Raw genomic sequence first — 22,428 nt, forward strand, 5'->3', positions numbered from 1 at the left:
AATTAACGGTGGAAAAAAATAAAGGCAGTTTTCACTTACTAGCCAGATTTTGTGAATATATACAATGGTTTTTCAATTGCCACCTACAAATCCTTAGTGTGGGAGAACTTTAAATAGCCTATAACTACTTATTAAATGTGGAAATTACTAAATAAAAATACATTTACAGCAACTTATGGCTCTAATAATGGTAATCTGTCAATTAACAGAATTTTCTAATGACTTTTATTTTGAAGGTATAAAGCGTGACCCGGAAATGGTCTATAACTTGCTTTCCCGTGTTGGAAGTGTTAGTAAAGCAAAAACACGTTTTATTTCTGTTGTATTTTAATCGAAATAGGAAAAATGAACCGAAAAGATGATTATGATTCATATGAGATTGAAGAGCCAAGTGACGAGGAAAGAGCCGCAAGCAGGTAATGTTAACTTACCTAACAATGAACTCTTATGTGCACACATGTAAACAAACATATTTGAACTTCAACTGGATTATATAAAGGCCTATATATGTTAGTAAAGCACATTGTTATTAGTATACGTGGTTATTTAATCGAATAGCTATTTCTTTTTGAGTCGTATATTTTGTCAACATGGCTTTTAATAGAGATGAGATTGAGAGACAGATCAGTAATTCAGTGTTTTCTCAGTTCTGAGGATGAGCTGGATATTCTTCTCAACGGGACCCCGGATCAGAAGAAGAAGCTGATCAGAGAGTATCTGACGGGGGAGAGCGAGTCCTCCAGTGGAGATGAGTTTGAGAAGGAGATGGAGGCAGAGCTCAGCAGCACCATGAAGAGCCTGGAGTACAGCTGGACAGCTTCTTTAACGCAAGGTTTCACAAACACGCATGCATTTTGTAAATTAAATTTAAAATTACCACAGTAAATTAACTCAAATTTTATTTAAGTTGTAGGTCAAACATCTGGGTCCAGTGACAGCACTTCAACAGCAAACAAACCACCGATTCAGGAGTATGACAGCATTTACTTTGACTCAGACTCTGATGAAGATGACAAAGCTGGTAATGCGTTTTATTATTATTCACCTATTATACAATAAGAATAACCATTGTTAATATTACTTAATCATTAAGTTTTCAGATCACTAATTACAAAAGGTTTTATTGCAGAGGTTTTCAAAAATGGACACTATCAAAGTTACTAGATATTTTTCATTTCCTTTGTTACCTAAAATGAAAGACGTTCACTTCGGAAAAATTTAAGTGTTAGTTCATCCAAATATTTATGCATGTGTAATTGTAATATTGTGATTATGGGTAATTTCTATTTACACAAATGTAGATTTATTAAGGTTGCTCCAAGTTTTGTGAAGGTTTTATTTAATTCCTTAAAACAGTTGAAAAAGACGAATGCTTTAAAACTTATATGCCTTAAAGCAGTTTTGGGCTCATTACTCAAAAAAATTAATTTATTACTTGTTACTCCCTTCAAAAGTAGTATAATTACTTATTATTTCCTGGCAACAGTAATTAGTTACACTACTATTTATATAACTTTTCCTTCAAGTCCCAAAGAAGTTTTTAGTAATTGTGTATCTTCCCCATTAAATTCTTCTAAAATGTTACTAACAACATTTCTGCCTCAGCATTTGACCAAGATCCACATTGAATCACAGTCAGAAGTTATTACAAACACTCAATGGTGATTGATAGTGACTTTTAAGTAAAAGTGTTAATCTCATTAATTGTAATGCGTAGCTTGAAGCTAATTGTAACTATAATTTCTCTGTTACCCATATACGATTATATTTCATGATGTATTTGATCAAAACAAATCATGTAAGTTTGTAAGAAAATGTTTTGTTTTCCAAAAAGATTATTTATAGTAATATAATTTATATTGGGATCAGAGGAATGTGGGTGGGCAAGCCATGCAATGCCAGAGTAAAGTAATGACACAATTTACATAATGCCACAATTTACACAATGGTATTCAGATTATCTTTTCTCCTGACAAAATGAATGTAATGGCAATATTTCCATCCACTGAATGTAAGCTTTTCCATATTCCAAGCTTGCCTGCTGCACTGGTGACTTCATGTGCCTGTGTGCGTCGTGAAAATGTTATGAAAATGAACCTAGGAATTGTTAGAAGTCAAATCATTAGGGGTTAAAGCATCAAAAGTAACAAGCTGTTTTATGGATGGTAACTGTAATGTTATTACTGAAATCTTATTAGTAATTACACTGATCAAAATTATAAACGCAACACTTTTGTTTTTCCCCCCATTTTTCATGAGCTGAACTCAAAGATCTAAGACTTCTTCTATGTACACAAAAGACCTATTTCTCTCAAATATTGTTCACAAATCAGTCTAAATCTGTGTTCTCCTTTGCTGAGATAATCCATCCACTTCACAGGTGTGGCATATCAAGATGCTGATTAGACAGCATGATTATTGCACAGATGTGCCTTAGGCTGGCCACAGTAAAAGGCCACTCTAAAATGTGCAGTTTTACTGTATTGGGGTGGTCCGAAAACCAGTCAGTATCTGGTGTGACCACCATTTGCCTCACGCAGTGCAACACATAGAGTTGATCAGGTTGTTGATTGTGACCTGTGGAATGTTGGTCCACTCCTCTTCAATGGCTGTCTGAAGTTGCTGGATATTGGCAGGAACTGGAACACGCTGTCGTATACGCTGATCCAGAGCATCCCAAACATGCTCAATGGGTGACATGTCCAGTGAGTATGCTGGCCATGCAAGAACTGCGATGTTTTCAGCTTCCAGGAATTGTGTACAGATCCTTGCAACATAGGGCCGTGCATTATCATGCTGCAACATGAGGTGATGGTCGTGGATGAATGGCACAATGGCACTGTGCATTCAAAATGCCATCAATAAAATGCACCTGTGTTCGTTGTCCATAACATACACCTGCCCATACCATAACCCCACTGCCACCACGGGCCACTCGATCCACAACGTTGACATCAGCAAACCTCTCACCCACATGACGCCATACATGCTGTCTGCCATCTGCCCTGTACAGTGAAAACCGGGATTCATCCGTGAAGAGAACACCTCTCCAAAGTACCAGACGCCATCAAATGTGAGCATTTGCTTACTCAAGTCCGTTACGACGACTAACTCCAGTCAGGTCGAGACCCCGATGAGGACGACGAGCGTGCAGATGAGCTTCCCTGAGACGGTTTCTGACAGTTTGTGCAGAAATTCTTTGGTTATGCAAACCAATTTTTGCAACAGCTGTCCAGGTGGCTGGTCTCAGATGATCTTGGAGGTGAAGATGCTGGATGTGGACGTCCTGGGCTGGTGTGGTTACACGTGGTCTGCGGTTGAGGCCGGTTGGATGTACTGCCAAATTCTCTGAAACCCCTTTGGAGATGGCTTATGGTAGAGAAATGAACATTCAATTCATGGGCAACAGCTCTGGTGGACATTCCTGCAGTCAGCATGCCAATTGCACACTCCTTCAAAACTTGCAACATTTGTGGCATTGTGCTGTGTGATAAAACTGCACATTTTAGAGTGGCCTTTTATTGTGGCCAGCCTAAGGCACACCTGTGCAATCAGCATCTTGATATGCCACACCGCATGCGATATATCGCCCAGCCCTACCACACCTGTGAGGAGGATGGATTATTAGGGGGGTTCGATTCCAGGTTTTTGGAGTCGACTCCGACTCCCGACTCCCATCGACTCCTCGACTCCAATTACTGTACATCAAAACAGGGTCATAAATAAGCCAAGATGGCAGTCCTTACACACTTAATTTATTTTTCCCAGACGTCAAGCCTTAAAATCCCCTCATTAAAACAACACACGTTTCGCGAGACTGTCCAAATTAGTTCAATTTAGAGATGACTTGATGAGTAGATCAATGTTGCTAATTGCCGATACCTAATTTTACACAGAGAAATGTCACGAAAAACATCTGTGGTCGAATATTTTGTCCGAATTAAATAAACGAGAAAGCAGGGATTTTTAAATGAGTTCATCTCATTATAATGGTCGGGGGATGGCGCTAAACGCACATGATCATTGTCTTAAAAGTGCTTGGACACGAGAGTTAAAGTTACTAAAATTAATACAATACATAAAAAATGCATCAATAATGTACACTTATTAATGTGTTTATTGTTGATGTGAGTTTTGGAGTCGACTCCCCATCACTATGGATTATCTTGGTAAAGGAGAAGTGCTCACTAACACAGATTTAGACAGATTTGTGAACAATATTTGTGAGAAATAGGCCTTTTGTGCACATAGAAAAAGTCTTAGATCTTTGAGTTCAGCTCATGAAAAATGGGGGCCAAAAAAAAAGTGTTGCGTTTATAATATTGTTCAGTGTAGGTACACTACTAGTTACTGCAAAAAAATAGTTATTAGTAACTGGTTACTGCCCATCACTGCTTAAAATTAATATAAGTATGTAAAATTTAATTTATGCTGCTTGGATTTATTGTTTAACAATGATAATGCCTGTTTGTTATTCAAAGGTTAAAAAAACAGTTTTTAATATGGAATATGGTCTCCTGTAATAGGCAGCTCTCAGGGTCTAAGGAGAAAGCAGCGCTCTATACTCACAAATGACGAGCTGTTATACGACCCAGATGAGGATGATCGGGACCAGGCTTGGGTGGATGCAAAAAGAAAATCGTGAGTTTTACTTGCTAAAAATTGACAAATGTTTGTGATGTTCAAAGCTTATTTGCATTTTTGATATAGATACAGACATCAGAGACGGTTGCCCCCGTCAGCAAACAGAAAAAACAAAGCCCAGGCTCTTCCAAGCAGTGATGCCGTGCTCAACTGTCCCGCCTGTATGACCACCCTGTGCCTGGACTGTCAGAGGTACGGCCACTTTCATTTCATAGTGCACTGTGAGCATCTGTGAAGATTATTTTATATTATTTAACAACTATCACAGAGGAATCAATAAAATACTTTTCAACCTGCAGGCATGAGAAATATCGGACACAATACAGAGCAATGTTTGTGATGAACTGCACTGTCAACAAAGAGGAAGTGCTGCGCTATAAAACCACCAATAAGAGAAAGGAGAAGCGGCACAGGAAGAAAGCCCGTCAGGAGTCCACGTCCACATCAGCAGAGGCTGAAATGGAGTCAGATGCTGGTCTGACTGATGCACGTTTGGCAGGAATGAATGAAGAAGAGATTTATCACCCGGTCAAGTGCACAGAATGCTCCACTGAAGTGGCTGTGTATGATAAAGATGAGGTGTACCATTTCTTCAACACCCTAGCAAGTCACTGCTAAGGCCACATTTACTGGACTGGATATTCCACAGGTTTTGTTTGGTTTGATGTAGTGCATCACCAGGCAACTTTACTGTAAAGTGATTATAGAAAAAGATATAATTTTTTTTCCCAGGTAAAGAATGTAGTTAGACATGATTTTATTTATAGGGTTTTTACTTGATCTATATGTTGTAAATTGTAAACACTTCATGTAAATTACATTTCATATTTCCATAAAATATGTAATAGTTGTTCTATTCCTCCCTTTTATTAAGTTGTATTTTTATACACAGTAGAGGGCATGAAATTGGATCAAATTAAACAGAAGTTAAACATATGACTTGAATATGTTTTTAATCTTCTTTTTACAATGCTGAAGAAGCATTTAGGTAAGCATTCAAATAAATGTTTTTATCTTGATTATATGGAAAATTAAAATATGACAGCATCTTAAAAAAAAAAAAATAAATATATATATATATATATAATATAATTTATTATGTATAAGTTCTACTTTTCCACGGGTGCGTGTTATCTCGCTCTCTTTTATGTGTGTATGGAGACTTTTATTTTGTTGCTCCGTAAACTGCCAGCATTTTTTTCACCACACGACTTTTGTTTTGTTACGATCTGGACCGGAAGGGAGCGGTGGGACCAATACGAGCCGAGGGAAAACATGGCGTTAGGAGATGCCTGGAAACAATTATCGTGGTTTTATTACCAATATTTGCTCGTAACAGCTCTGTATATGTTGGAGCCTTGGGAGAGAACCATCTTCAGTATCCTTTTTCTATCAAATATAGAGTTTTATATGTGTTATGGATAATTTGAGGAGAGCTCTTACCTCCACGCAAGGTATCAGGTTGTTTCCTTACTATTCATGTGTGTCGTGTACTTGCTTGTGTCGTACGATTAACTAATTCGTTGAAGGAAAGACATTATTTTAATATTTCATAAAAAATATTTGATGTATATTCATTACCGACTAATATTGACTACAATTAAATTTTCAAGAGGAATCATGTGTTGCATAAGCAGATGATAATTTACGATCAGCAGACTAACCCTTCTAGAGGAAGTTGTTAACGTAACTTCTTGTGGGTGTGACGTTTAGCCATTAAATTACTGACATAACATGACCTGATTTTCAGGTCTCAATTCTGGGAACGTGAGCTTAAAGTTTACTGTAACCAGATTCATTTGCTACGCCTTTTCTGTACTGAGAAATATGATTTAATGAGCTCGTGTGAGGAATGTCAGCTGACACTTTTAGTTAGAGCAGTGTTAACTTTGTGTTATAATTGTATGAAATATCTAGCAAACATAAGTACTAGTCAAAAGTTTGGACGACTTTTAACTGAACTTATTTCTCATCAAGCTTTTATTTAAATGCTAGACTAATATAAATTGTGCCTGTGTATTTAGAAAGCCCAATGGGTCATATGAAAAAGCAGGTAACATTTTGTAATGTCATTGCTCCATTTTAAAGCAAATAACCTTGTGTACAGTATGTGTACTGTAAGTTGCTTTGGGTGTTAAATGCCAAACATATATTAACAAAAGTAACGTGAGTCTGCAGAATAGTTTCCTTAATAAGAACACCAGATTCCCTCCTGATCACAGTGGCAGCTATGGCCGTCTACACTGGTTATGTGTTCATGCCCCAGCACATAATGGCGATTTTACACTATTTTGAAGTGGTCCAATGACGTCATCTCCCGTCATCATCAGGATGCTCGCCACCTCCCCCTGGTGGCCGGAAAACGAACTGCTCTAGAACTGTTCACCACGATGTGATGACGACTTCAAACAAGGACACTTGTGTGTTGAAGGAGACCACCATTGAGGAGTGTGTAATTATGTGTGTGTGGCCGTGTAGCCTCATATACGAGCACAGTCTGCAACTGCAAAAGCACACACTGCCCTGTCTATAAATGTACCCTTTTATATATATATATATATGGAGACTTTTTTCTTTTTTTTAAAATAATGCTTTAGTTTTGTTTCATGGCAGTGGTTTGTTCAGATGATAACTATTTTTTCATATGAATGTGTATATTTAATTGTATACATATTTGTAAAGTTTTATAGAGATTTATTTTGGCTGACCTTAAATGTTTTGGTTTGCCATTATGGACTGATGATTTATTGATACTGTCACCAACGGAAATCTATTTTTATCAGACCCTTGTGAGTCATGCGATAAATCATTACCTACACTGATGTTTGATGTCATTGTTGACACTTTACAACTGGTCGATCAGGTTATGAACCAGAGGGGGGGGGGAACGCCTAATAAACCCTTTTAAAGGTGCTACAGAGGATGTTTTGTTTTATACATTTTTGCAATATTACTTGAAACTGTCTTTACTAACTGATAAAAGACTATTTATTAGGTACAATGAAAGGAATAATATTAATATACATCATCTGTGCACGAGGTAGGGCCATAAAAACATCAGCCAATCGTTTGTGCTATCATCGTGTAAACGATTGGCCTTCTGGCTTGTCAATCACTGCTATGACGTTCCTTGTGAGAGACGAGCACGGCTGCACGCTCCAGTAACTTTCCACAGGTGCCGCATGCAGTGTTTTTGTCAGGAGTAACAACTGCAGATTATGAGTTACCTGCGGTGAGTCCGACATAATGAATCCACTAACACGACACAGCGAATGCCGGTGGTAAACACTTGTGTTCCAATACTCGTGCACAAGTTTTGGGAGGCGTTCCCTTGAAATGAGCTGTGAAGGAGGGGGGCTGTTCTTACGCATGTGCTCATTTCAAAAACTCACTAACAGTCTTTGGTTTCTCTGTCAATGACAAGATCCTCTGTAGCACCTTTAATTGATTTGGGACACTTATTCATCATGTTTCAGAGTGAGAAACCGCTTTTTTGCGGAATTTTAAATTTATTTTTCAGTTTTAAAAACTTACTAATTTGGATGTTCATTTTTTTTTCTGTTATATCCAAAGTTTTGATGCCTTTGACTGTAAATTTGTGTATATTTGATCAGTAGATGAACATTAACTTGCTAATGCTGTCAGTCGCAGCTACCATATTATCATACCTGTGAGGTCATTAGTTATGACATACAACACTTATGAAATAGAAGTCTTATAAATGAACATTATTTATTTGAACCGTAAGCTGATCATCATAGTTTTGTAATAAAGATTTAACCCATATCAAAATGTTCCAGTTGTGCTTTAAATACTTTCCCAAACTAAAATATTTAGTGAATATTTTTTGCTTTTACTAAGTGTTAAAGCAATGAAAGTGTTTTGAGAAACAGTATACACCATCAGACATAACATTAAGCCCACTGACAGGTAAAGTGAATAACACTGATTGTCTGGGTGGGTGGGATACATTAGACAGCAAGTGAAAATTTTGTCCTCAAAGTTGATGCGTTAGAAGCAGGAAAAATGGGCAAACGTAGGGATTTGAGTGAGTTTGACAAGGGCCAAATTGTGATGGCTAGATGATGGGGTCAGAGCATCTCCAAAACTGCAGCTCTTGTGGGGTGTTCCCGGTCTGCAGTGATCAGGATCTATCAAAAGTGGTCCAAGGTAGGAACAGTGGTGAACCAGTGACAGGGTCATTGGCAGCCAAGGCTCATTGATGCACGTGAGGAGTGAAGGCTGGCCTGTGTGGTCCAATCCAACAGACGAGCTACTGTAGCTCAAATTGCTCAAGAAGTTAATGCTGGTTCTGATAGAAAGGTGTCAGAATACACAGTGCATCGCAGTTTAATGCATATGGGGCTGCATAGCCGCAGGCTAGTCAGGGTGCCCGTGCTGACCCCTGTCCACCACCAGAAGCACCAACAGTGGGCGCGTGAGCATCAGAACTGGACACAGAGCAATGGAAGAAGGTGGCCTGGTCTGATGAATCACGTTTTTTTTTTACATCACATGGATGGCCGGGTGCGTGTGCATCATTTACCTGAGGAACACATGGCACCAGGATGCACTATGGGAAAAAGGCAAGCCAGCGGAGGCAGTGTGATGCTTTGGGCAATGTTCTGCTGGGAAACTTTGGGTCCTGCCATCCATGTGGATATTACTTTGACACGTACCACCTACCTAAGTATTGTTGCAGACCATGTACACCCTTTAATGGAAACGGTATTCCCTGGTGGCTGTGGCCTCTTTCAGCAGGATAATGCGTCCCGCCACAAAGCAAAAATGGTTCAGGAATGGTTTGAGGATCACAACGAGTTTGAAGGGTTGACTTGGCCCTCAGATTCCCCAGATCTCAATCCAATCGAGCATCTGTGGGATGTGCTGAACAAACAAGTCCGATCCATGGAGTCCCCACCTTGCAACTTACAGGACTTAAAGGATCTGCTGCTAACATCTTGGAGCCAGATACCACAGCACACCTTCAGGGGTCTAGTTGTGACCATGCCTCAATGGGTCAGGGTTTTGGCAGCAAAAGGGGGACCAACACAATATTAGGAAGGTGGTCAGAATGTTATGCCTGATTGGTGTATTTACAAGGCCAATTGTAATACTTAATTAAAAAGTCTATTAAAAAAAGCTCTGTCAATGTAATTTTTAAAGGGCTATTACTATTGGCAAATATAAAAAATTCTTATGCCAAATGGTTCTTAAAATTATTCCCATTTTCTCCAACTTGATACATGTATGCTTTAAATATTTTAAATATATTTATATTTGAGCTGGTATGCATGATCCAATGTGTGCATGTTTCGAGACTACGTGTCTCAACACGTCAAACCACATTTCAATAGGGGGATAACATTTATCAGTTGTGTAGAGTAGATATAGATATCTGTGTTAACAAAACTTTAGCTAACCTTCAGTACAGCTTACAGTATTTTTCTTTCATACACTTTTTTTTGTTTGTTTTCCTCACCAAGTTGATCTATATAGATCTTTGTCAAACAGGTGGAACTGAAGATATGGATGAATCAGTTTAGTCAGCTTTCTCACAGCAACCAATGATATCATGTCCAGCTCCCAGTTTCATATCACTCGCATGAGCTCAAAATGAAAATAGCAGCTGGTTACACTTTAAACTACATGATGAGGGTGTTCTCACGTACGCCGCTGTGGGTTGTCTGGAGTTTGCACTCTATATGTATAGCAATGTCCTGCCAGAGTTGCAATTCTAAGAAAGTCTGTTGGGCAAGGCAGCGCTTCAGCTGTTTAGCAAAGTGTTGGTACATTCTCATCCATCCAAACAAATATGGCACTTTAACCTCTTAATGTTAAACACAAATCACATTGTTAGTCAGAATCAAACGGACATCAGGTGCTGGCTTGAAAGCATGCTTTGTATTTTTACTAAAAAACACACCATGCACATATTTTATCCCAACTTCCATGGAAAAACTATGGTGAACTGATGCATTTTGTAACATTTGAAAAAGTAGTTTACATCACAACAGCATATCATAGTCCATTGTGCAACATGTCAGTTCCCTCTGACCTTTCTCGCTGTTGAAACTAAAGCCAGCAGATAGATGTCATTTGGGTCAGTACGGACGTCACGTCTGTGATATGGCTTTAATTATTTCCGTGCTATTTTTAGCAAATCAACGTGCATTCTATGGTGTTTCAAGCCATTTCAAAGCCACAGCAAAAGATTTAACCCCTTGTGCATTGCACAGTGAGGATTTAAAAAAAAAAGATGGTAACACTTTACAATAAGGTCTCATTTGTTAATGTATTAACTAACATGAACTAACAATGAACAATGCATTTGTTACAGTATTCATTAATCTTTGTTAATGTTAGTTAATAAAAATCCAGCTGTTCATTGATTGTTCATGTTAGTTCACAGTATATTAAATAATGTTAACAAAATTACAACATTTGATTTTAATAATGTATTAGTAAATCTTAAAATAAGCATGGACTAAGATTTATAAATGCTGTAGAATTATTGTTAATTCTTAGTTCGTGTTAACAGAAGTAGTTAATGAAACCTTATTGTGAAGTGTTACCAAAAACATTAACATTACTGTAAATGGAAGTGAAACTAGACATTCAGGTACAAAAATGATTTAACACAGTTGACATTTGATGAGAAACTAACTGACCAACTGGGGTGTGTGCATTTGAAGATGAATGACTTCTGGGAAATTTGTTTAGACATATAAGCAGGGTTATTATAGTTCACTAAAACTAAAAAACAAACAAACAAAAATTGTTTCTTGAAATAAAATTACTTTTAACTGAAATAAAATAAAATATACCTAAACTTACCAAACTCGTTTAGTTTAACTTGATGTACTAAAATACATAAAACTAAAACTATAATAAAAACTATATAGACATTACAAAAAAATTACAAAAACAGCATTTCTAAAACTTCAACTAAAATGAATATGAAAATTGAAAACATAAAAATAAAAACGGTTTCAAAAAGTATAATAGTATCTCAAAGATAGGCTTCTAAAATAATATTTAAAGAAGAAATATTAAGATCTCGATCAAATCATTTTCTTAATAATAATAATAATTAAAAAATTATTATTAAATAAATTGTTTTTATTATTATTATAACAACAATAACAGCATTTTTAATGGCTGAATGACACTCATTGACACTAATGAATTTACAGTAATGATTGTTATTGACATTCACATTTAGGCTATGCCTTTTGCCCCTATAATATAAGATGTAATTGTATTTCATCAGTAAACATCTTTTCTGCCCAGGCTTGTGTGAGCTCTAAATTAGGCTTTGACACATGTGATGGTGTTCACGTAGCTCAGTCTCTCCCCTCTCATCTGACATCAAGAGCGCGCGCGCGCTGCACTTCTGCTGCACTAGACTCAATGGCAGAAAAGCAAGAAAAGCAAGGAAATCAGGCGGCTGAACAGATCCCTGAAGACCAAACGATCAGAATAGATCGTCAAGGGCAGAAACAGCAGCAAAGATGTCCAGATGAAACCCGTGGACGCATGGAGCTGCCCAGAGAGCTCAGGAACCCCCGCAGTAACCGGGCAAAATCTAATGATCGCAAGCGCATACACACACACAAACTAGTCTTGCAATACATAGTCCCGTGCATGAACTCCTACGGTTTGTGTATAGTTGATAATTTTCTAGGGGTCAGAATCGGAGAGCGCGTTCTGCAGGAGGTGAGGCGCATTCACCAGAGTGGCAATATGCATGATGGACAGTTAGTGAGCCAAAAACTGGACAAAAGCAAAGCTATACGAGGGGACAAGATTGCATGGGTCGATGGCACCGAAAGTAGCTGCCTAAACATTGGCTATCTGCTGACCCGAATGGACAAAGTCATCACATGCGCGGACGGCAGACTGGACAAGTTCAAAATCAGAGGGAGGCATAAGGTGAGTGAGTTACGCGTGCTCTTTAACCTCACCGAATAGCACTTCAAGTTGCTTAAGCATCCAAACCTGGCAAGCCTAAAACTCTGTAGGCCTATACTTTGGAAGTATATAAGTCGCATGCTTTAATTTGCAATTGCAACACAACCGATTTGGCATATAAGACAATCAAGTGTTGTAATGCAAAGTTTGGAAGTTGATCGAGAGAGAAGCAGGTGTAACTTGTTTTTATGTATGCGTTTTCATTTTATGAAGTTTAGAAAAAGCACACAAAGAGCTCACTGAAGAGCTTTGTTCTCTTGCGCTTGATGAAAAACGCCCCCTTCGTATTTTTTTAGAGATTTGTGCGCGTACATGCGGCTGTTCGGCTCCTCAATGGCGGTCAGACTCAGGCATGACCATAAAATGAGCTCATTATAACCATCTTGTGATGGTCTAATCACGCGGTCGTTTGAGATAAAAGCAATGCTAACTATTTTACATTAATTTGATCTTTTTTCTTCACGATTTTATTTTATTTTTGCCATAACACATACATGAGATCAGTCGCGTGTGTTTTCTGTGGCCTGACTCTGCTTGGCATTAATTACAGTCGGGTAAATCAGCACAGTAGGGCTGAACTCATAGAAATACAACACGACGGTAGGATGGCACTATAGTCTACGTATAAAGCAGGATTCTTAAATGGGCGGGGCTTAGGCCAAATACGGAAACATACAAAATAAACATAAATAATGATAAAATACGTTACATTTTTTAATTTAAATTTTCTCTTGTTTTTGTATTTATTCTAATATATATATTTTTTACATTTATTTAGTTTTAGATTTAGTTTTTAAACATTTAAATTTATTATTTTTTATTTTTTTTAAAAAACGACTTACAATAGATTCATAAGATATTCGTCACAGAGCCCTATATTAATAGTAGCCTACAGTAAAATACAGTGCCAGATTGAAAGCTAGATTATGAATAAACTACAGCAGAGGTGAAGTGCAAAGTCAATCATTTTGTAACTTTATCTAACATTTAGGCATATTTATCTCCAATATAAGCTAATATTGGGGGATGTTACTTTACCCTTATTGGTTGATCATTACAGAATGCGTAGTTTTAACAACTGAGCATGTATTTACAATTCAATAGATAAAGTTTCTCAGTGTCATTGTTCATATGTAAATGATCTTTCGAAGTACTGCTGAAGTAACACGTAGGCGGTGTTATCACGTGATATCCCTTCCTCTTATCAGTGTTGTTCAGGATGGTTTCATTAGGACTCATTTTATAGCAATTTCAGAGAAAGATTTTCATTTCCTATGTCAGGCTCCAATCTATGAAATTGCCATTTTTTAAATATTATACTTTAAAAGTAAAACAAAAGTACTCATATAAGACAAAATATCCTGATGTTTGAACGCGGCTGAATGGCGGATTCGGCGTTCTGAGCCGTCGAGCGCCCCCTGAAGGAAGATATCTTTAGTGTCGTAGGAAACATGTGTTGTCCAGCCCAATTTGAAGCGAACTGAATGGGGGTTTCGTGTGAATACCCGCCCACTGAAGCGCGACACACATTCTGCACGTTCCACATGCGCTACAGGTGCGCTGCGCTCTGATCCTCTCGCGCTCATGGACCCTCACACAGAGCGATTATAAGAGCAGATCAGAGCCCACCGACAGCCCCTGTCTACTGCATGTGGCATTATTTATCCGTCTTTTGAAGGAAGAGGCTGTGTTAGATATCACTTTATAACACTTTAGCTGATTTGAATGCACCAAGCTCAGGATAAAATGCCATTTCTTCAGCTTGCAATGGACACGCAGTTGGAGACTTTGGCTGTCAAGCAGGTAGTGCCAGCTCTGTTGGACCGAGGCTTCTTTTACGTGGATCATTTTCTGGGGGACATCGCGGGACATATGGTTTTGGGTCAGGTCAAACGCATGCATTGCTGTGGGATTCTCAACGACGGGCAGCTGGCCAGGCGAAGCAGTGGAGTTTGCAGGACAAACATCAGAGGGGATAAAATAACATGGGTTAACGGGACCGAGAGGGGCACGGAGGCTATCAATTTCTTATTAACACTCATAGACAAACTCATTTCTCTGTGTGTGGGTCAACTGGGCAAAAGCATTCATGCCAGGTCAAAGGTAAGCGTTAAGTGCTTTTAAACTAAGAATGTGTCTGCTGAAAATGTTTCATATGTATTTGATTGATATAATTGATTACACACAGTTATAGTAACTTTCATTAATAACACTAACAATTCTTATATGATAAACTCATTTTCAATTAGAAATGTTATGAAACTTTGATTCATATTTTAATGTAGCTACAACATGAGCATATTTGTATGAATTATATAACTGATTGGTAACACACATAGTAACTTTCCTTTAAACGTTAATTTATATTCCCATAGTTAGACATGTATTTAAATTATGATTCAAAGATGTTTATATTCATTAATATTTAAAATATAATAAGCTTCCTTAAAAGTAAATAAGTAATGTACGTACAATTAATATACTTTAAAATAGTTAGAAATTGGTACTTCATGTACATTCCTAAACCAATCATTAAAATGTCTGCTATGACTTTAAAATTACATTAATTTAGCAAATAATATTAGACTGAAATAAATGTCATACCAGTGGATGTCATACCAATGTATATACATACATGCATTAAATAATGTATACATACATTATTTTATGTGTATATATATATATATATATATATATATATATATATATATAATACATTATACACACACACACACACACACGCTACCATTCAAAAGTTTGGGGTCGGCAAGTTCTCTTTAAAAGAAATATTACAATTTAAAAAGAATTCTTTTCTATGTTTATATATTGTAATATGTGACGTCAAAGCTGAATTTTCAGCATCATTACTCCAGTCTTCAGTGTCAAATGATATGCCGATTTGCTGTTCAAGAATAATTTCTTTTGAAATAGATTTTTTGTAACATTGTAAAAGTCTTTACTGTCACCTTGAACAATAAAAATGAAGTATTAATTTCTTAAAAAAACAAAAAACTGACCACCAGCTTTTGAACGGTAGCGTGTACACAAGCATAAATTTTGATTATTACAACTTGTTGATTAATTAAGTGTTTTTAATTATTTTGACATAGATTGTTTGTTCATCTGGGTGAATACAGGTTCTGATTCATTAGTTTCTGTCTTTGTTTAGCTCTTTGTCTACAGTAGAGTGCCTTTGGCACACACTGCCTTCACTGTGCTTGGTAATGAATGGCAGAGATAGGCTTTCAGTTTGTGTTGTTGTGAACAGTACGTGACTTCTCTCACTGGTGTTTGCTGAACTACAAGAGGCCCCGAGTGAAGCAACAGGATGTTTAAGAGCCACTTTTCAGCTGTGGGATACAAGAGTTTTACTTGCTCAAATGTAGTTCTAAAAGAAATAGAGAATTTTCTGTTTTTAATTACCCGCTTCTCCTCATTTGTAAGTCTGAATGAAAATATTACGCATAAATAACATTAACTAACTAACTATCTATGAGCAATACATTTGTTACAGTATTTATTAATCTTTAAAGTTACTTCACATTAGCTCAGGTCCAATATACAATATAATAATAAACCGTTCAGAGTTCATGTTTACAAATGACACCTTATTGTAAAGTGGTACCTAAAATGCTTTAAACGGTTAGTGCAAATACTCTCCTTTAGTAAGAGGAAATAGAATATTAATATTTCTCAAATGAGTGTTTTGAAATGGTTTCATATTGACTGAGCATGTGGGCGTCAATGGTGCTGAATCAGAGCTCTGGATTGTGTACGGTAGTTGTGCGTTTCAGCTGAAGTCTGTTTAGTGCTGTAGACTCACGCTCAACACGTAGCACTGTCATTAAACCCTCAGCGCATTGGCTGCTGGCCAAGCTTGCTCTCTTTCCCCATGTATACACACACACTCTGGTGCACGCACACACTTCCTCCTACTCTCTTTGCTGCTACATATTTATATTTTGCTATGACGGCAAACTTGCGTGTGCACTCTTATTGTGGGAACATGATCATGATAAAGACTTGTCTGCAGAAATGTAAACATGGGCACTGGTGACTGTTGCCCCCATTGTGTGTGTATTTGTGAGGGATAACCATTTTGCATTCATAAATAATCATTCCAAGATTGAGCAGATGCTATATTACAGCATCAGCTTTTGATAATTTACCATGTAAAGGCTGGCCTACTCTAAAAGATATTTAAAATCTTAACAGATTTTCAAAATGTGAGAGAAAACAAACATGACAATTAAAAAAAATCATTGATTTAACAATTTTGTTCCTATAGTGTGCGGAGTGCCGCGATGTGACTCAAATGACAGCATACCAACACTAACAGATTCCATTTACAACCGACTGTAAACTCAGTCAAATGTGACTTTAGGTAAAACAAACATGGCGGACGACGGGCAAGAAGAAACAAAGTCCCTTTAAGACAAATCATTTCGCTCTGCGGCTATCTTTGAAACGCCTTGTTTCAAATTCTCTAAAGCTGTTCGCCAAGCTTTCGATTAAATTTCATATTTGAAATCATCAATGAAATCTGACAACTGTCTCATACATTTTTTTTCTAAACGCTTAAATCATGACAAAAAAATAAAAAATTTCAGGCTGGATCAAGCTAAAGCGCATGCGCAATCCTAAGTGCGTGTCTCTATAGGAAGCGCGTGTCTGACTGTTTCTATAGGAACCGGAGCTTCTAACGGTCGCTGCAGTGACGCAATGACTTTACCAATCTCTTACCTGGCTCTTATTTAGAAGGCGGGACTCAAAACAATACTAGTGACGCATCTTGTGTAAAGGTGCATTCACGCGGCCTCGTAATTCCTGTAGTTACGAGATTCTAGCTTGTAAAAAGCCTTCACGTCCTTGTAGAGCTCGTAATTACAGCTTGTAAGCTGGGAGTTTTCTGAAAGCTCCCAGATGTACCACGTGGCCGCGCTGTACCACCTGACCACTGTAGATTCATTTAGGCGTCGATAGTGCTGCCATGGAAACGCATAATTCCCAGTTCAAGGACCAAAAGGACATGAACAGCTCCGAATATAACGTCACGTGATGTCATTTCAAGATTCCGGTAAATACGAGGTGACGTGAACGCAGCATTATTCTATAGTCTTTGGAAGAAATGGCGATAATAGCAAAGACTATAGAAAGACGATTCACTCAATTAGTAATGAATGGGAGAAAATACACGCAATATGGTGGAATAGGTCCCGCCTTCTAATTAAGAGCCAATCGCCGATTGGTAAAGTAATTTTAAACAATGAACTGAACTGAACTGCCCCATAAATGTTGTTTCTTATGCACAATTAGCGTTAAAAAGTGTATTTTTCAGGCTAGACATGCCAATGCGCATGTGTGGACCTAATAAGTGTGAGTCTCAGGTTTCTATGGGAACCGGAGCTTCTAACGGCAGCTGCAGTGACAGTGATGCAGTGACTTTACCAATCAGCGATTGGCTCTTTTACTTAGAAGGCGGGACATATTCCTCCATTTTGCGCATTGCAGTTTCTCACATTCATAACTAATAGGAGTGAACCGTCTTTCTATATCTATAGTCTTTGGTGCGTCTTAATCAGCTCCCTAGTTCAGTAGTCAGGGCACTGATCAAGATGCCATTTTAATGGCTATCTCAATCGCAAAATCCTTGCAGTGCATTGGAAGTTCACTCTCTAAAAATTCCTACAATGCACCACAAAAACCAGGGAGCATCATCGTGCTCACTATGCTACCTTACCGGAAATTACTTCACATTTCTGAAGCATGAAATATGAAACGCACAGTCAACTCAAAGCTCTTATAAAGACAATTGATAGAAAAGTTTTTTTTTTAATTTTTTAATAGATTTCAGCATAAACACACATTGCTAGGCAGGTAGTTTACACATCTAGTTAACATTTTATAATTAATGTTGAGCTGAAATGTAAGGATATGTAACAGAACAATGTTACAATGTTTCTACACAACATAACAAATAATAAAAAAAAAGGTTTGGATGAAGTCGTAGTATGAGAGTGCATTGCGTTCGCATTTGTCCTCTGGGTTCCCCCGACACAACAAGATTTCTGATCGTAAATATTCAACACGTTTGAGAGTGGTGTGGCTTCCTACGTTATTCCGAGCAGATTAAGTGACTCTTAATACACATCACACTACAAGAAAATCTGATAAGGTGTGGAATGGGTGAATTGGGCCCAAAATCAGGCTGATTATCATTATTATGTGGGTGCCTTAAGTTCATCTTTCAAAAAACCGTCCATCTAGTCAAAAAATGTGCACCATGTTTAATTTAATAGTGTTTTTCTTTTAAACTAAACATTTGTCTTTTAGACTTTTATGATAACCACATCGATTTATATTTGTGATTGGTATATTATTATGTTTACAAGATAATATTGTTTAAACTTTAGAAACCATTTCGCTCTTAGAAGAAAAAGGTTCTATATAGAACCTCAACGGGTTCTGTCAGTTGGTTCATATGGATTTAGTTTTAATGAATTATTTTTAATTCATTTCCAATTTTAATTAAATTGTATGAATTAAGCAGCTCGTAAACATACTTTATCACCAGATTAAATTTAAATTTGTTTTTTTTTGTCCGCCATCTTTGTAGGCCTTTTGTAGTTTTTCATGTTGATTGTCTCCCCCAGCTGTGTGTTGTTACCTTGTTGTCTTGTTAAGATTGTTATATGTAACGTGTGTGTATATATAGCCCAGTGCAACGTTAAGACTATTGCCACAGGTTGTTTTTTAGACCACAGATTTTGAATAGCAATTGGGCTGGGTTTGATACACAAACTTGCTAACTTGACAAAATATTTTAATAACCTGATTAATTAATTGTTAGCATATTTACCTAGAAATAGACTTGGCTGGGATTTGTTGTAATGTACAACTTTCTATCAAGCTTAGCTTGATCTGTCTTCTTTTTCAGGCAATGGTGGCTTGTTATCCAGGAAATGGAGCAGGATACGTGAAACATGTAGATAACCCTAATGCAGATGGTCGCTGTGTCACCTGTATTTACTATCTAAATAAAAACTGGAATGCCAAGGTATACATTTAGTTGGCATGTTTAAAAAAACAAAAAACAATGTAATTTTCAAAATATTTATTGTATGATGATGATGATGATAATTAATCAAATGTCACTGTATGTTATTAGGAGCATGGGGGATTGCTAAGGATCTTTCCTGAAGGGAAATCTTACGTAGCTGACATCGAGCCTTTGTTTGATCGACTTCTGCTTTTCTGGTCAGATCGTAGGAACCCTCATGAAGTTCAACCGTCATATGCTACAAGGTAAGTGCATGTGTTGGCTTTCGTGTTATAGAACTATTTCAAGATGATTTCAGCATTGTGCTTAAGTGTCTGTTTTGTGTCACAGGTATGCAATCACTGTGTGGTATTTTGATTCAGAGGAAAGAGCTGAAGCAAAAAGAAAATTTAGAGATCTGACAGGTTGGTTCAGCTAAAATCATCAGTATCAGTGTATTCATTTATATATATATATTTTTTTTTTTTTGAAGTCTGATTCTAAATATCTAATTGTTTAAACTTTTGTATTTCAGCCACCTCACAGAAAGATTCATCATCTTAACGTGTAAATACACTGGCCCGTCTCCTCTGAGAGGACTTCTTGCGCCTATCATCTTATTTCGTAGCTTTTTTTTTTTTTTTTTTTTCCTATTTTTGAATTGCTTGTTGTACTAATGGTACCTCTCCCTCCAATTTGTATATGTGATTTACTTTGTTTGAATCTGGTCCTTACAATCGGTGAAGAGACTATTGAATAACACGCTGCTAATGTAAAGACAATTTTGTGAAAAAAAAAAAAAGTGATTATCTTAATATTGATTCATGTACTATTAGATGTTTATTGTAATTAAATTGTTCTTTAAAAAACCTTTTTTAAGCTATATGGCCTATTTAAAGAAAATAAACAAATGAATAGATAAGAAATATAACACTAGTTGTTTTAGAAATGGCAACAGGCATTATAAATGTTTCTTTTCATGCTTGTCCCTTTTTATATGCTGTTATGTTTTTGGCACATATTTTATTGTTCTTTGCTTAATGAGCACCTCACTAGAAAGAGAATTTGAAACTTATTTGTCTTGAAGTTGTGTATGTACAGATGCTTTATTGCTTTTGAATGACAGTTTGATGTTGAATGAGACTTTTAAATTAGAGATGTTTATAAAAGTCATTCTGTGTTCACAAAAAGGTTTTTTGAAAAGCACTTAGTCATGATATTACTCTTTGTCCAATCCTAGTGTGGCTTAGTGTTTGAGAGAATTTAATCAGCTTGCATGCAGGTCAGCAATGCTGCTCAGCCACATCCTTGGATCAATATTTGACAGTTGTTTAATAAAACTGGCAGCTTTATAAAATGTTTCTTTAATAAAAGTTGTTCTGGAAAATAAACTCAATGTGTGAAGAGTTTGTTAATGTAGCTACTGTACATAAATTGAGACTTTTTGAACTATTTGAAATGGTCAAATTAAACAATATGAAATTGTATAACATTTTGTTCCAATAATAAAGTTTTTGGCTATAATTTAAATAGGTGTCGCTGTGTTGTTGTTGCTACCATAGACATAAAATTACAGGGTGTCATTTGTAAAATAAATTGTGTAAGAAAAACTGGTCAAATTCTGTTAGATTTAGCTACAAAAACAAATACATTTTGCAATATTTACCTAAATAAGCTTCATGCAATTAAAATACATAAAATATCAGTTAAATCTAAGTGTTTTATGTAAATCTAAACCACCTATTTAAATCTAAATGTGTTAATTCTAAATATAAATGTGAATCCTCTATATATTATATGCTCAACAATCTCACTTAACATAGATTTAGATATAGCCCTAAATCTAAATGTTGAGCTAAACATTTAAAATCTTTAGTTTACAGAACATGCAAATTCATGCTTGACGCCAAACCAGTGATACTGCGAAGGCAGAGTTATGCAAATTATAACACCACTGGGCGGTGAGTCACATGCAACGGCGCACATTACGCAACTCAATCGGTGTTTGGGGCAGCAGATTCAACATGGCGGTCTCGGGCGATCTGTCAGGGACCATAGAGTGGTGAGAGCCGCATTAAAGGGCTTTAGAGAAGCTGGACCATCACCTTCGACATCTGGGGCGACTTCAACTCCAATCCGACCAGTCAGTGTTTTTTTTTTTTAAGAATGTACGTTACATGTTATTGTTAAAGTCAGTTTTTTTTCTTATGATGGAAATCTGCATAATCCAGTTGCATCGTACTATGCATTGCAATCCATAAACTTTTTTGAGGATGGTTAAATTTATCAATATTCAAACAAATCTAATTGAACAACGAATCTTAAAATGGTGGGACAAATGTGTTGGTGCACCAAAGTCCCTTTAAGACAAGTCATTTCACTCGGCGGCCATCTTTGAAACGCCTCTCGGGCATCCTGGGCATCATACAGCTCCAAAGCTGTTTGCCAATCTTTTGATTAAATTTCATATTTGAAATCACCAATGAAATCTGACAACTGTCTCATAATTTTTTTTTTTAAACGCTCGAATCATGAAAAAAACAACAACTATTTTCATGCTGGAACAAGCTAATGCGCATGCGCAGACCTAAATGCGCGTCTCTTGTGCCTCATTTCGGAGGCGCGCGTCTGACTGTTTCTATAGAAACTGGTGCTTCTAATGCCGCGCTCCAGGCAACCCGTAACCCGTGTTTTTCCAACCTTCTACCCGTGAAAGTGCACTGGAACAGCAGTCAAAGCCATGACTTCCCACCCGTGAACTCGTACTAGAT

General features: G+C 37.0%; 3 protein-coding genes across 5 annotated transcripts; all 3 read left to right on the forward strand.

Annotated features, from left to right (window-relative positions):
• Positions 1–255: 255 nt before the first annotated feature.
• Positions 256–5,748, forward strand: eapp (e2f-associated phosphoprotein). Its single transcript, XM_067367970.1, has 6 exons — positions 256–416; positions 648–832; positions 914–1,021; positions 4,527–4,641; positions 4,711–4,836; positions 4,944–5,748. The coding sequence occupies exons 1-6, from the start codon at positions 346–348 to the stop codon at positions 5,260–5,262; spliced, it is 924 nt and encodes a 307-aa protein (XP_067224071.1). The 5' UTR covers positions 256–345; the 3' UTR covers positions 5,263–5,748.
• Positions 5,749–5,887: 139 nt separating this feature from the next.
• sptssa (serine palmitoyltransferase, small subunit A) lies at positions 5,888–6,988 on the forward strand. Its single transcript, XM_067367971.1, has 2 exons — positions 5,888–6,022; positions 6,849–6,988. The coding sequence occupies exons 1-2, from the start codon at positions 5,920–5,922 to the stop codon at positions 6,950–6,952; spliced, it is 207 nt and encodes a 68-aa protein (XP_067224072.1). The 5' UTR covers positions 5,888–5,919; the 3' UTR covers positions 6,953–6,988.
• Positions 6,989–12,015: 5,027 nt separating this feature from the next.
• On the forward strand, positions 12,016–21,109 carry egln3 (egl-9 family hypoxia-inducible factor 3). Of its 3 annotated transcripts, none has more exons than XM_067367617.1 (5): positions 12,016–12,579; positions 19,529–19,675; positions 19,787–19,923; positions 20,009–20,082; positions 20,193–21,109. In XM_067367617.1, the coding sequence occupies exons 1-5, from the start codon at positions 12,058–12,060 to the stop codon at positions 20,219–20,221; spliced, it is 909 nt and encodes a 302-aa protein (XP_067223718.1). In that variant the 5' UTR covers positions 12,016–12,057; the 3' UTR covers positions 20,222–21,109. The 3 variants fall into 3 exon arrangements, with proteins under 3 accessions (XP_067223718.1, XP_067223719.1, XP_067223720.1); XM_067367618.1 differs by having other exon boundaries at positions 19,556–19,675; positions 20,193–21,108; XM_067367619.1 differs by lacking the exon at positions 12,016–12,579 and adding an exon at positions 14,133–14,721 and having other exon boundaries at positions 19,556–19,675; positions 20,193–21,100.
• Positions 21,110–22,428: the final 1,319 nt, after the last annotated feature.

The sequence above is a fragment of the Chanodichthys erythropterus genome, chromosome 18 (assembly GCF_024489055.1).
Source record: "Chanodichthys erythropterus isolate Z2021 chromosome 18, ASM2448905v1, whole genome shotgun sequence".
Classification (NCBI taxonomy): domain Eukaryota; kingdom Metazoa; phylum Chordata; class Actinopteri; order Cypriniformes; family Xenocyprididae; genus Chanodichthys; species Chanodichthys erythropterus.